General features: G+C 42.3%; 1 protein-coding gene across 7 annotated transcripts in view; it reads left to right on the forward strand.

The window, feature by feature from the left end:
• Nucleotides 1-14,051, forward strand: part of LOC309489177 (uncharacterized protein) — a 42,083-nt gene that overhangs the window by 21,218 nt on the left and 6,814 nt on the right. For 4 of the 7 annotated variants that reach the window (XR_014202360.1, XM_082157781.1, XM_082157782.1 and 1 more), the window contains exons 3-4: nt 168-264; nt 8,309-10,190. Coding sequence is in view for 6 of the 7 variants with exons in the window: in XM_082157781.1 (XP_082013907.1) it covers nt 168-264; nt 8,309-10,190 (1,979 nt within the window). In the remaining variant the exon portion in view is untranslated. Of the gene's footprint in view, nt 1-167; nt 265-3,259; nt 3,760-8,308; nt 10,191-14,051 lie in introns of those variants that run through there. The other 3 variants (XM_082157784.1, XM_082157783.1, XM_082157786.1) reach the window with 3 other exon arrangements.

Here is a 14,051-nt window from a genome sequence, read left to right on the forward strand (position 1 = left end):
TCCATGTCATATTGTGAGAAATAACATTATTGTTTCTAACAGCAAACACTCAGAATAAAGTGTTGATAGTCTGAGGCTCATCAATATTAACAGATCTGCTGAAAATACTCTTTATTTCATGACAATAGTTCCTGTTTTCACCTCATTTATTATGCTGATGTCTTCAGATCTCCTGTAAATTGACACTTAAAGAGGACAGTGAGAACAGGAGTGATCCAGAACCCTGCAGAATGAAACACACGGAAGATCCTGAAGAACAAAGAGGTTGGTGTTTATTCTGCATTCATTCGTGATGCTGAAGGACATTCATGTTGGAAACATTCAAGCACTTCACCACAATTAGATAAACAGTTAAACTATGAAATGGTACAGAATTTTCTGGGCAGGGCTCCAGACTAAAGTTTTTTCACTAGGAGCGCTGGAGCCCCTGACTGAAAATTTTAGGAGCACAAGCAGAAAATTCAGGGGCACACCTTAAATCAGCTTGCAATGCAATTATTCAAATTTTCCCCAAAATAACTAATTCTTTAATAATAAATAGACTTAACATACAGATATGTGCAGTTTTATTTTAGGTTCACAGGCTCCAGACTAGCACCTTAGGGCAGCGGCACCGGAGCCACTGAGTTCTGCAGAGAGTATCTGGTGGCACTGGGGCTAACAGTAAAGCACTAAGCTTAATTTAGGGTGTAGATGACATTAATTATTATCATTCAAAATGTCTTAATGTTCATTAAAAAGCTAAATGAGTGAAATAATTTATATTAGGGAGTGAAAATAGCCAATAATCATTCTACTGTTTACAATGGTAATTTATTTATTTTATTATTTTTAAATAAGTGTTTAAATAAGTGCTGGAAAAAGATGTGTAATACTTAAATAGCGTTTGACTATTTCTGTCACAATACCATAGTTATGGTTAGAGTTACAACATTAGCCTAAATCCATAGTGAATGTGGATTGACCAACATGGTTGCTGATTTGGTTGCTGATTTGTGGACTGAAAGCCTTCTATAAATGTTTCTCCTGGTTTCCACGTCAGCGCTGTTTGATCTGATATCTATGGTTTATAACAGAACTCTACGTCGATTCGAAATGTTTCTCACTGGAACTCGCAGTGATGTTATTAATTCTGAGGCGAATTCAGTGGATTTCTTCACTGAATCTCCAGTGTCTGGATCTCCTAGTAACAGTGTCGCCGCGTGATCGAGATCAGCCCGCGACTGGCAAGTTCGGGGCGCTGCGCTGTCTATGATTGGTCCGAACTAATAAACTGTAAGGTTTGAGGGCGAACCAAACACAAATGAATCTTCCAGGTGATTTGTTCAAACATAATTCCACTCAACATTCCAGACCCCAAATCACCAATCCAGAGCCATAAAATCCAGGCTTTAGCCACACTAAGAACTTTATGGCCAACTAAAGCAACTAAAGGAAGAACGTTGTCAATGTTAGATGGTTTGGAAAAAGACTAATTGGTTCAAAGATGGCAAAGCTTAGAGCCCGATCAAGATAACGTCAGATGTTGCTGGATCCCACGACAGATATACAAAACAGACCTCCTTCTTCTTAAGGACCTCTGGACGACCCCAGGGTTGAAATCTCTTAAAACCAAAGAGACTGAGACTTTACCCATAAAAATACATCAAATCATCCCAAAACAATTCTTGGTGCACTTAAAATCAAACATCGCTTAACTACATAATTCTATATTGTGTCTACAAGCTATATGTGTGTCTAATATGCATGGATCCCATATAAGTCATGTAACTGTTATAACTATTAGATGTTTGAATGAAAGTGTGTCTTGTTTTCTATCAGTGTGATCGTATTTTCTTAATTCAAAAGATGGCTTGATTGAAATCTGTGTAAAATGTTTTGTATTCTTATAATAGTAATGATGTCTAAACTGTGGCCTCTGTACTCTCTGCTAGCTGGAGAGTAAGGAGATCACAGATAACGCATGATTTACGATGAGAAGTGAAGAAAATGCCACATCTGAAATCAAAAATCGTGGGAGGGGCGTCGATTTTGTGACTTCTGCCAACGCATTACCATCCATTCAACTCTGACAGCCTGGTGGAAAATGAAACAAATCACAAAATCATCACTAGAATTAAACAGGTTCACCCCACTCTGGCACAACCCAGAATTCATGATACAGAACAAACCTCTTTATTTCCCCACATGGGCACAAAAAGGAATCACACACCTTCACCACTTACTTGAAGAACAATTCCTTCAATATCAACAATTTAGACTTCAAAAAAAGATAAAACCACACTTACCAACAATACATTACAACCTTCTCAGCTTATAGAAGAAATTATGAAAATGAATAACTTCAAAAAATTAACCTCCCAACTATACACATTGATTTCCAACCAAAACACAACAATAACACTCCCAACAAACAAGTGGGAAACCGACCTGGCCGTCTCTTCCAACCCTGAGTACTGGGAACACATCACCCAAAGTAAAATGGTCAAAATGGGCCTACACAACACCGATATTTGTTCACAATGCACTTTAGGTAGCACAGACGACTATTTGCACGCCATGTGGCACTGCCAACCAGTTCACTCTTTTTGGATTACAGTCACTGAGACACTGCCCACCATCCTGAACCACAGAATCCCATCTTCACCAACACTTTGTCTCATAGGCAACTTTTCCGAAATCCATATCCCGCAAAAATACAGGAATCCGTTACTCATCTCTCTAGCTGTCGCTAAGAAAGTAGTCCTCCAAAACTGGAAATCAAAGAAATCTTGACACATCAATCACTGGACAAACTTAATTTCAGAACACATTTTTATGGAGAAACACAATGCAAACAGAAGGAAGCAAATATCAGCTTTTGAAGACACTTGGTCCCCATTTTTGACATTTCTTGATACCACACAAACATAACTACCAGCCGTGTACATTACCAGACACATACCCCCCTCCCCCCTTCCGTTCTTTAAGTTTATATATTTTCCTTTTCTCTTTCTCTTTTGATTTTGCCACTGCAGCTATCACTTCATATATACACACAGGCATACACTATCCACACTCATGCATAACATGTTTCCAAACCCATTTCCCATGTGTTTGTCAATTGTCTTGTCCCTCTGTTGTCTGTCTGTCACCTTGTCGTGTCTTATATGTTTCATGTTACACTCTGTACGTGGTGCTATAATCCCCCCTCCCCTTATGTACCCAGGGTCTTACTAAACTGGGTGAATGGTTACGCACTGTATATAAATTTATTGTCTGTATTGTAACATATTGTGTATATATTTAGCTTTATTAAAAATAAAGTTGTCCTCCGAAGAGGGGGGGGTGGTGGCGAGCCAAAAAGTATATAAAATTAGGGGCCGCTAACACGACACCGTTCTCTCTACACAGACTTTAAACGCGAACCTGTGAGAAACGCTGATGGTGTTCACATGCGCATAAAGAATTGGTTCTATAGTTATGTGCGTTTGAATATATGTGCGCAGGTTTGGAATTCCCTACAAACCAAGCCTAAACAAATTAATGGTGCCTTATAAAATCTTGATACAGAATTTAATTTTATTTTATTTTGTCACTTCGGGGTAGGTACGTGAAACGAATTTCCCGAAAACGCTTTATCTGTAGAGTGGTAAAGGGATCCTCCATAGGGAGAGACCAGTTGGCGCCTCAGCACTGCGTTGACATCTGGTCCAGGCGAAGGTCCTTCATCAGATCTGGATACGACCTGGATCCGGCAGGCTGCGGGAAAACCTCTGGGTAAACAAAGACACTAAAATTAGCGTAGATGCCATTCTTCTTATGATGTAACGAGTACATCAGGATTTATGGGAAGTGTTCCCGGTCTCGGCTGACCTAATTTATGCAGCCTAACATTGAATTATAGAAGTCTATAATGTGTTATGTGTATGCTAGGTTAAAGAGATGTGTTTTTAGTCTAGCTTTGAACTGACAGAGTGTGTCTGCTTCCCGGACAATGTTAGGAAGATTGTTCCAAAGTTTTGCCGCTAAATAGGAAAAGGATCTACTGCCAGCAGTCGATTTTGATATTCTAGGTATTATCAATTGGCCGGAATTTTGAGATCGCAATAGACGTGAAGGACTATAATGCGTTAAGAGCTCGCTCAAGTACTGCGGAGCTAAACCATTTAGTGCTTTGTAAGATTCAATTGAGCTTGTCTTTCAGGGGCCGTATTCACAAAGCATTTTATCTTACCACTAGAAGTACTCCTAAATCGCACTAAAAGATTTTAGCTAGGAGTTTTCTCTTAAAAGTTATTCACAACGCCTTTCAGACCTACTCTTAGTAAAGAAAAATGACAACTCCTAAACTAAGAGTAAAGGCCATTGCACACTGAGTCCGAAATTTTCGTATGCGTTTTTTCGTGTTCGTCAGCCTTAAAATTCGTCACGCACAGAAACCTTGCACACTGAGTCCGATGCGTATTTAATAAAACCTTTGCGGAAAAAAACGCAAAAAATACAAAATGGATTCGTCAAGCAGTGGGGATGATTTTGTTGCCCTCTTTCTTCTTAAAAAGAGAAAAAGAAAGAGGAAATATTGGGTCCATCAAATCCTGAGATTGCGTCGTCGAGAGGAAGGAGAGTTTCACCTCCTTATCAAGGAGTTGCGAAATTATCCCGAGCGATTCAAAATTTAACTCAGAATGTCAGTGGAACAGTTTGATGCTTTGCTAGCGATACTGGAGCCACATATTAAAAAGACCACCACCAATTTCCGTGAACCAATCGATCCTGAACTGAGACTGGCAGTTTGTCTAGGTATGGACGGACGGACGCACACACACACGTTTTTGTTTTTCATACAGTACTTTGTGCTGCGAGACAAAGTGTATCAACTTGTCAGACGCCATTCTGGATTTTGTCGTTCGCTTGTACGGTGGCTCTGAATTGTCAAAAAACCTCTCAAAATACTGGCTGTGGATGCGAAAAACGCGGAAAATCGAACCCGATCCGAATTTTTTTATTACGGACGAAAGTTTCGTAGACAGTGTGCAAGCGTGATTGACATAAAGTGAGGTCGAATTTTTTTTTTTTACGTGCGAAAATTTTGGATGCGAATTTCGGACTCGGTGTGCAATGGCCTTAAGTCTTCGTTGCTATGACGTCATTACTCATGCACAAGCTTGACTGAAGTGACCACCTTGATTGGCTGATGATTGTAACGCGGGAATGATTCCACACACCTCCCCTACGATGATGAGTGACAGGTCTGAGAATGCGTGCGCTACACAAGTAGTGCGAAGGACGGAAGATGATGAATAACTGAATAAATAGCCTAAATGAATAAAGAGTAAGGCAAAACAAGTAGCCTAATGAAACATATGGATTGATGCAATATCTTTGCAACATTATTGAATTAATCTGTCACTATATGCCTCTGCCTACGTTTGCAAAGTGAAGAACATTTTAATTTGATTAACAATGAAACGTTACAATTAGTTTACATGCAATGAGAGCCTAGCTTTGGTCGTTGTTGGTGGCGTTATTGCATCCCTAGTTATGCCTACAATGCAAAATTGTTCCCTTGCGATTGGAAGCTCCTGTAGTCGCTGCCATAGGCGTCGATTTCGGGGGGACGGGGGGGACGCGTACCCACCAGATTTCGTCATGAGTCATTTTGTACCCACCACTTTTAACTTCCGTCCATATTAATTTGACTTTTGGTTCGATTTTTTTTTTTACCGTTTTCAGTGGTTGTGAGGAGCAATATGAGAGAGAAATTTGGTAATCATTGTCTGACCCAACAAAAAAACATTATAATATTCATTTTATTTTATTTTCCGTGTTCGCATTTATGAGGGAAAAAAAAACAACGTGTCAGGTTAAGGACGTGAGCGCTCTGAAAGCGGCACTAAAAGACTGCTTTAAAACTTTCACAGAGACCTCAAACAGAACAGCTGCCTTTCTTTAAAGTGAATTTCGTTTTGTATTAATTATATCTTAATTTTAATCAATGTTTCATGAACCAATTGCCTGGATTTAATATATAAAATTGCGTTCATATTCTTAATCACTGAAGCTTTTTCTTTATTATAAGGGTGTATTATTCCATTAAAAAAGGACTGTTTATAAGGTGACAATCCGTTATACATCTTGAAGATTTTTGTATTGTATTGTATCTTCTGTTATAAAGACGAAGATTGACATTTCGTTAATTAAACAAAATAAGAACACAATGTTGTAAAAAATAAACAACTTAGGCTATGTTCTGTTAGATGTGTTTTGACTACTTTTTGTTTAATTATGTCTTTAATGAAGATATAGCCTATTAAGTGCATTGATTAATTTTGCATGATTGGGGGCTGTATTTGCTTAAGCTTTTTGAACGTGTGATAAAGGCGCGATAGGCTGTCATTTTCATGTGGATAAAGGCATATTTTGTACATGACTACACATGTCCTTATAAGGGTAAAAAAAATATGTCGTTTTAACAACATAACAGAAAAAGGTGTCGTTTTAATGACATAACATCTCGTTATTACGAGAAAAGATGTCGTTAAAACGACATAAGATCTCGTTATTACGAGAAAAGATGTGTTCACTCGCCGACGCCTCCATGTCGTGATTCTACGGTGACGCATTGCTGCCACACACATATTATTTTTTTCCCCAATTATGTCATCATAACGAGATCTTATGTCGTTTTAACGACATCTCATAAATTAACCGAAACTCAGCATATAATGCACATTCACGTTCACAGCGTATTTAGACACATTTAGACGCATTCATAATCATTACTTTTACGAAGTGGACGAGCGGAGCGGAATATTCAGATATGCGCTCTCCACTCACGAGCTCTGATCGGAACAAACCCGAACCTCACTGTCTGCTGAACTCGCGCAGAAACATCAAAATATAACCAGCTTTTTTAAATGGTTTTTAAAACTAAACACTATTTTAGCACAAATTATGAGCTTATTGGGGATTTTTTTATAATTATTGACAAAATTAGAATATAGTAAAAGTTTTTTTTTTATTTTATTTTTTTTTTACTTTTGGGTGGGCCTGTTGAAAAGTGGAGCCGTGCCTGAGCTACAGGACATCGTCTTTCAAAACATAACCTGCGCGAAAGAGAGAAAAAAAAAGAATGTGTCATTGTACCCAGCACTTCTGAAAATGCACTTCCGAATGCGTCTCTGTCCCCAGCACATTTCAAAACCAAACTGACGCCCATGGTCGCCGCATACGCATTTCAAAACATCGCAACGTGAAATGCCACAAAAAGCAGTTTGTGGATAGGTCTTAGTGAGTTAGGAGTCCTCTCGACTTATTTTAAGCTGTCCCAGGCTTAGGTGCTACTTTTAGGGCTAAAATGCTTCGTGAATTACTCTTAGTCAAAAAAATTAGGAGTCCTAAAGTTACGAGTGACACGCCCATTATTTTTAGGTGTTGCTCCTAAGTTCGCCAGTTAGGAGCTACTTTTAGCCTTGAAATTCTTTGTAAATACGGCCCCTGGTATCCCACTTTCACATGCGCAATAATGGAAGTCAGTGCAAGAAAAAGTCTATTGTGAACGGCCATTAATAATTACATTTACATTTAGTCATTTAGCAGACGCTTTTGTCCAATGCGACTTACAAATTAGGACTAAATTAAGCGAGTCATCGTGAAGAGTACTACTACTACGAGTACTACTACAAAAAACAAAGCAAGAAGTGCTCAAAATACGAAGTTCAGGCATTGTCCAGAGTTGCATAAGCCCGATAAGCGAGGATATAAAGGAAAAGGAATTATTATTATTTATTTATTTATTTTATGATGTTAAGTGCTCACGGAAGAGAAGAGTTTCCAGCTGTCTTTTGTCTGTCCAGCTGTCGGAATGTTGTCAGGGATTCTGCATTCCGGATGAGGGTGGGGAGAGCATTCCACCAGCATGGAACTGTGAATGAGAATGATTAAAACATTGATTAAAATAATTAAAACGTTTTTAGTAAAATAAATATCAATCTCAAAGTTGGTGTCAAAATATGGCAATATTGTATATTTTAATGTTAATATGTTAGATAATTGTGTCATTGATCAAATTTATTTAATAGTTATTGCTAAAGTAACAAGGGATTTGTGTAAAAATAATAATTGGAAGATAAATTTTCCTCATTAATGGAAAGTTTCAAGGACATATGATCAATTTATAAAAAGGCATCAAATTGTCATAATATTTTATAACAGTTGTCTACTTTCTACCATTACGTCAGGGCTCACTTTCATGTCCTTTCACTTTATATTTCAGTTATTTTGATGTACTGAAAATTAAATTGAATATTTTTTTCTTTCATGTTAGACCTGATGGAAGAGAGCGTGGAGAGTGAAGAACTGAGTGAAGTGGAGGAGGAGAGTGAAGAACTGAGTGAAATGGAGGAGGAACATCATGTCAAACCTGGAGGAAAACCTTTGAGTCGCTCAAAGACTAAAAAGACATTTTTAAAGAAAAGAAGAGCCAAGAAATCTTTCACCTGCACTCAGTGTGGAAAGAGTTTCACAACCAAACAAAGTCTTGAGCGGCACATGATGATCCACACCGGAGAGAAGCCGTTCTCATGTGATCAATGTGGGAAGAGATTCTCATGCAAACGAAGTCTTAAAGAACACATGATGATTCACACCGGAGAGAAGCCATTCAAATGTGATCAATGTGGGAAGAGTTTCAGGCAATCAGCAAACCTTTATGTTCACATGAGAATCCACTCAGTCGAAAGAAGAGACAAGAAATCTTTCACCTGCACTCAGTGTGGAAACAGTTTCACAAGCAAAAATGGTCTAGAATGTCACATGAGAATCCACACCGGAGAGAAGCCATTCTCATGTGATCAATGTGGGAAGAGTTTCAGGCAATCAGCAAACCTTAATGTTCACATGAGGATCCACACTGGAGAGAAGCCGTTCTCATGTGATCAATGTGGGAATAATTTCACAGACAAAAGTCATCTTAATATTCACATGAGGATCCACACTGGAAAGAAGCCGTTCTCATGTGATCAATGTGGGAAGCATTTCTCAATGAAACAGCATCTTAAAATTCACATCAGAGTTCACACCGGAGAGAAGCCGTTCTCATGTGATCACTGCGGCAAAACTTTTCGTAATGCATCAGCCCTGAAGACACACCTGAGAGTTCATACGAAGGAGAAGCCGTATTCATGTTCTGTGTGTGAAAAGAGTTTTTCACGGTGGGACACTTTACATAAACATGAGAAAACTCACACTGGTGTGAGAGAGTACATGTGCTTTGAGTGTGAGAAGACTTTTACTGCAGCGAACAGTTTAAAACTGCACCGGAGAATTCACACTGGAGAAAAACCTTACAAGTGTTCACACTGTGACAAGAGATTCAGTCGATCAGCAAATCTGAAAACACATGAGAGGATCCACAATGGAGAGAAACCTTACAAGTGTTCTCGCTGTGACAAGAGATTCAGAGTCTCATCATATCTGAAAACACATGAGAGGTTCCACACTGGAGAAAAACCTTACAAGTGTTCACACTGTGACAAGAGATTCAGTCAGCCATCACATCTGAAAACACATGAGAGGATCCACACTGGAGAAAAACCTTACAAGTGTTCACACTGTGACAAGAGATTCAGTCTGCCAGCAGATCTGAAAAAACATGAGAGAATTCACACTGGAGAAAAACCTTACAAGTGTTCACACTGTGACAAGCGATTCAGTCAGTCAGGAAATCTGAAATCACATGAGAGGATCCACACTGGAGAAAAACCTTATAAGTGTTCACACTGTGACAAGAGATTCAGTCTGTCAGCAGATCTGAAAAGACATGAGATGATTCACAATGGAGGACAACCTTACAAGTGTTCACAATGTGACAAGAGATTCAGTGAATCATCATCTCTGAAAAGACATGAGAGGATCCACACTGGAGAAAAACCTTACAAGTGTTCACACTGTGACAAGATATTCAGTCAGTCATCATCTCTGAAAAAACATGAGAGGATCCACACTGGAGAAAATCCTTACAAGTGTTCACACTGTGACAGTAGATTCAGTCAGTCAGCAAATCTGAAAACACATGAGAGGATCCACAGCAGAGAGAAGCCGCACACATGTGATCAGTGTGGAAAGAGTTTCTCTATTAAAACTCACCTGAAGCGACACATGAAGATCCATGCAGTGAAGAAACCACTTCACCACAGTCTGAGATCACGGTAAGTAGTTTATTTTCATGTGCTGAGCAACAAAGTCTCTTCTGTGTAAGTTAGACTAACATCACCCTATAGCCACATCTCTCCTCTCCACCTATAGCTGGTGTGTGGTGAGGACAGGACACTTTGTTGATTGATTGATTGATATCCATTAACTTGTTTTCAACCAACAGGAATGTCTAATTTGTTAGTTTAGATCAATGCAAAAAAACACAAATTCGCTCTCTGACAGTAGGTGGCGCTCATGTAAAGCAGAAATACAGCACTATACCGGGCTCTAGACTGAGACTAAATGGTCACTTTTTGCCACCTTTTATAAGAGAGAGCTGCCATTTCTGCTGCATACGAGAAACCTCACACGGCAAACGAAAGCAGAGTGAACCCACGCTACTCGTTTGAGCTGCGCAGCGCAAACAGTTTATCAGCTCGGAGCAATACTAGACAGCGGTTTACTCGTGAGCCGATCTCGATCACGAAACAACATTACTACACAGAGCTGGCAGATCCATTGAGAAAGCATTTTAAAGGGATAGTTCACCCAAAAAGGAAAATTAGCCCATGTTCCCTTACGAGAAAGGTTCTCTCGTACTGTGTTGCAAACGCTATGGCAAACTCCTTTCTCGAGAATTATTGTAGCTTTATTTTAAAATGCATTGCAGCTGCACAGCTAGAGCATCATAGCTCGAGCACTAGCAAGCTGATTGGCTATGCTGCAGCAAATGCACAAACCTATGGCGATTCGACAGAGGCGAGCGGTTCAATCGGAGCGCTTGGCACCTTGCCAGCCTCGAGCAAGCCAAAATAGGCGTGGCTGAAGAGTATAAATTCAGAGAAAACTCGCCATATGACAGATTTAATCCCCTTCAGCTCGAGCTCTGTTTCTCACCTCGTTTCGCTGACCTCTTCGGATAAGAAGCCTTCTCGCCGACGAGTAGCCCTTCAGTGGAACAGCTTCCACGCCGTCATTCCTCGCCCAAGCTGATCGTTTCCCTGTGGCATCCGACGAGATATCCTTTACAAGCTTTCTATCTAAAAGAGCAGAACGTGTTGTTTCAAATGCTGCTCCCCATTTGCGAATCCTGCGGGATTCCCCTTCCAGTGTGCTGTCTGCCTCGGTCCTGAGCACGCCGAGGCAGCACTCACTAAAGGTGGCTGCCTTTCATGCAACAGAATGCCTGTCTCGGCGCTTCGATCTAGGCTCGCTCTCGCTACTTCAGAGAGCAGGCCCGCCCATCTTACATCTCCGGCACCCATCGAGTACCGTAGGAAGAAGCGGCGCGAGCAGAGGATCCACGAGTGTGGTGATCTGAGCGCCTGCACACCGGGTCTCTCCCCATGTGCCCTCTCCTTCACCTTCTGATACTTCTCCTTCACCTTCTGATACTTCTCCTTTATTATTCGCAAAAAGGGACCAACACCCCTCTCTCCAAGTGGCTGCACTCGTCTCTTTCGGCGGATCTGCAGAGGACCTGGATGACGCAGTTTCTGTGGCGGGTTGTCACTCACGCTGTCGACGAACTGGGACTCGACTGGTTTTCCCCAGAAGAGCCGCTAGAAGCCACCTTAATGAATGGTTCCTGCCGGGGCACCAACAGGCTCCTCGCCAGCGCCGCTCAATTTTTCCCCAAGGTCCACATCGAGCTCACTAAATCCTGGTGCGCGCCCTTTTCAGTGCGAACGCGCTCTTCTGCTTCTACCACGCTCTCATCTGTTGACGGAGCTGAAGAGAAGGGCTATGTGAAGCTCCTGCCACTTGAGGAAGTGGTCGCCGCTCATTTGTGCCCTCCCACTGCAGGTGGTTGGAGAACAAAAGCGACGCACCCGTCTAAGCCATGCAGAACTACTACCGCTATGGCTACATAGCTGGGAACTACATTCCCCCTAAGACAGCGGGGAATGCACATTCTGAATTATATTACCTCGACGACTTGCTCATACTGACTCAGTCAGAGGCGGAGTCCCATACTCACAGAGCCTGGCTCCTTGGCCATCTCGAATGCCTCGGGCTCAGGGTAAACTTTGCCAAGAGTGTGCTGTCCCCCAGCCAACGGATCATGTTCCTGGGAACAGTTCTCAACTCCGTTTACGTGAGCACATGGCCCACGTCGGGCCGAGATCTGTCGATTCAGCGGCTCGCCGCATCGTTCAAACTGGGCTCCTGTGTACCCCTCAGAAAGTTTCAAAGGGTTTTGGGCCTTATGGATTCAGCATCATTAGTACTCCAGCTAGGCCTACTACATATGCGCCCCCTTCAGCTGTGGCTAATGCCTCAAATTCCAGCCCATGCCTGGCGTTCGGGCCTCGTAAATATCAGGGTAAACCAGCCCTGTACCAGAGCTCTGGCCCCTTGGAAGGTCACCAGCTGGTATCAATAGGGTGTGAACATGGGTTTGGTTTCAGAGAGGAGGGTTATCTCAACAGACGCTTCCAGCCTCTGGTCGAGCTCGCAGAAACACCTACTCATCAACTGCCTCGAAATGAGGCACCACATCCTGGTCCGTACGGACAAAATGGCTGTGGTATCCTACATAAATCGCCAGGGTGGTCTCAGGTCTTGCAACCTGTTCATAATAGCCAAACAGCTACTGTTACGGGTTCACGCCAACTTGCGCTTACTCAGGGCAGCTCATGTGCCAGTCACGATGAATGTGGGGGAAGACATGCTATTTCGGGACAGGAGGTCCCAGGACCTCCCAGAAGGTGTCCTGAATACCATATTGGAGGCTAGAGCTCCATCCACTAGGCGCCTCTACCACCACAAATGGTCAGTGTTCTCTAGCTGGTGTCTAGCGCGGAACCTCGACCCGCATAGTTGTGAAGTACTAATGGTGCTTACATTTCTCCAAGAGCTGTTGGACGCGGGGCGCTCCACCTCCACACTCAAAGTGTATGTGGCAGCTATTGCAGTTTTTCACTCGCCGGTGGCTGGCTCTTCCTTGTGTAAAAGCGACCTCATTGTTCGCTTCCTTAAAGGAGCCAGGAGACTTAACCCACCTCGACCACCTTCGTGCCGGCCTGGGACCTTTCCTTGGGTCTACGAGCTCTTAAGGGACCGTACCTCCCTTCAAGCCACTTCAGTTGGCTGATCTAAGATCCCACTCTCTTAAAACCACTCTGCTGTTAGCACTAGCGTCAGTTAAAAGAGTTGGGCACTTACAAGCACTCTCCACAAGCGCTTCTTGTCTTGAGTTCGGGCCCAATGACCCCAAAGTCATCCTTAAACCAAAACACGGATATGAACCAAAGGTGCTCTCAACTCTGTTCAGAGCCCAGGTTATTTCCCTATCAGCTCTTCCCATTTCGGGAGAAGATAGTAATGCTCTCACACTCTGCCCTGTCAGAGCCCTGAGAATATATCTGGAGCGTTCTGCCTCTTTCAGACAGTCTGAACAGCTCTTTGTCTGTTTCGGGGGCCGCTCCATAGGGCTACCGGTCACAAAAACTAACGCTGTCAAGATGGATAGTGGATGCCATCTCCCTTGCCTACACCTTGCTGGGTCTCTCGTGCCCCATAGGTGTTCAGAGGTGCACCCCAGAGGTGCACTCCACAAGAGGGCTTGGGCTTGGTCCAGTGGAATCCCGATCGAAGACATTTGTGCAGGGGCCGGCTGGTCCCCATTTGCAAGATTCTATAATCTAGAGTTTCCCGCCTTGCAGGCACGAGTTCTCTCTATTTAAGTCTCTGGCTAGTCTAACCCAGACCTATGTATGAACCAGGTCCCCACCCGCGGTGGCCTTCATTCCCTTTTATGTGGTGAATATCATTCTAAGGGCTCGACATTCTAGTCCATTATGATTTAGACTACTCTGTTATTAGTCTCTGGTCTCCCCGGACACCTTCAGGGTTGTCACTGGCGAATAGCA

This window comes from Leuciscus leuciscus, assembly GCF_965113295.1.
Source record: "Leuciscus leuciscus genome assembly, chromosome: 1".
Taxonomy (NCBI): Eukaryota; Metazoa; Chordata; class Actinopteri; order Cypriniformes; family Leuciscidae; genus Leuciscus; species Leuciscus leuciscus.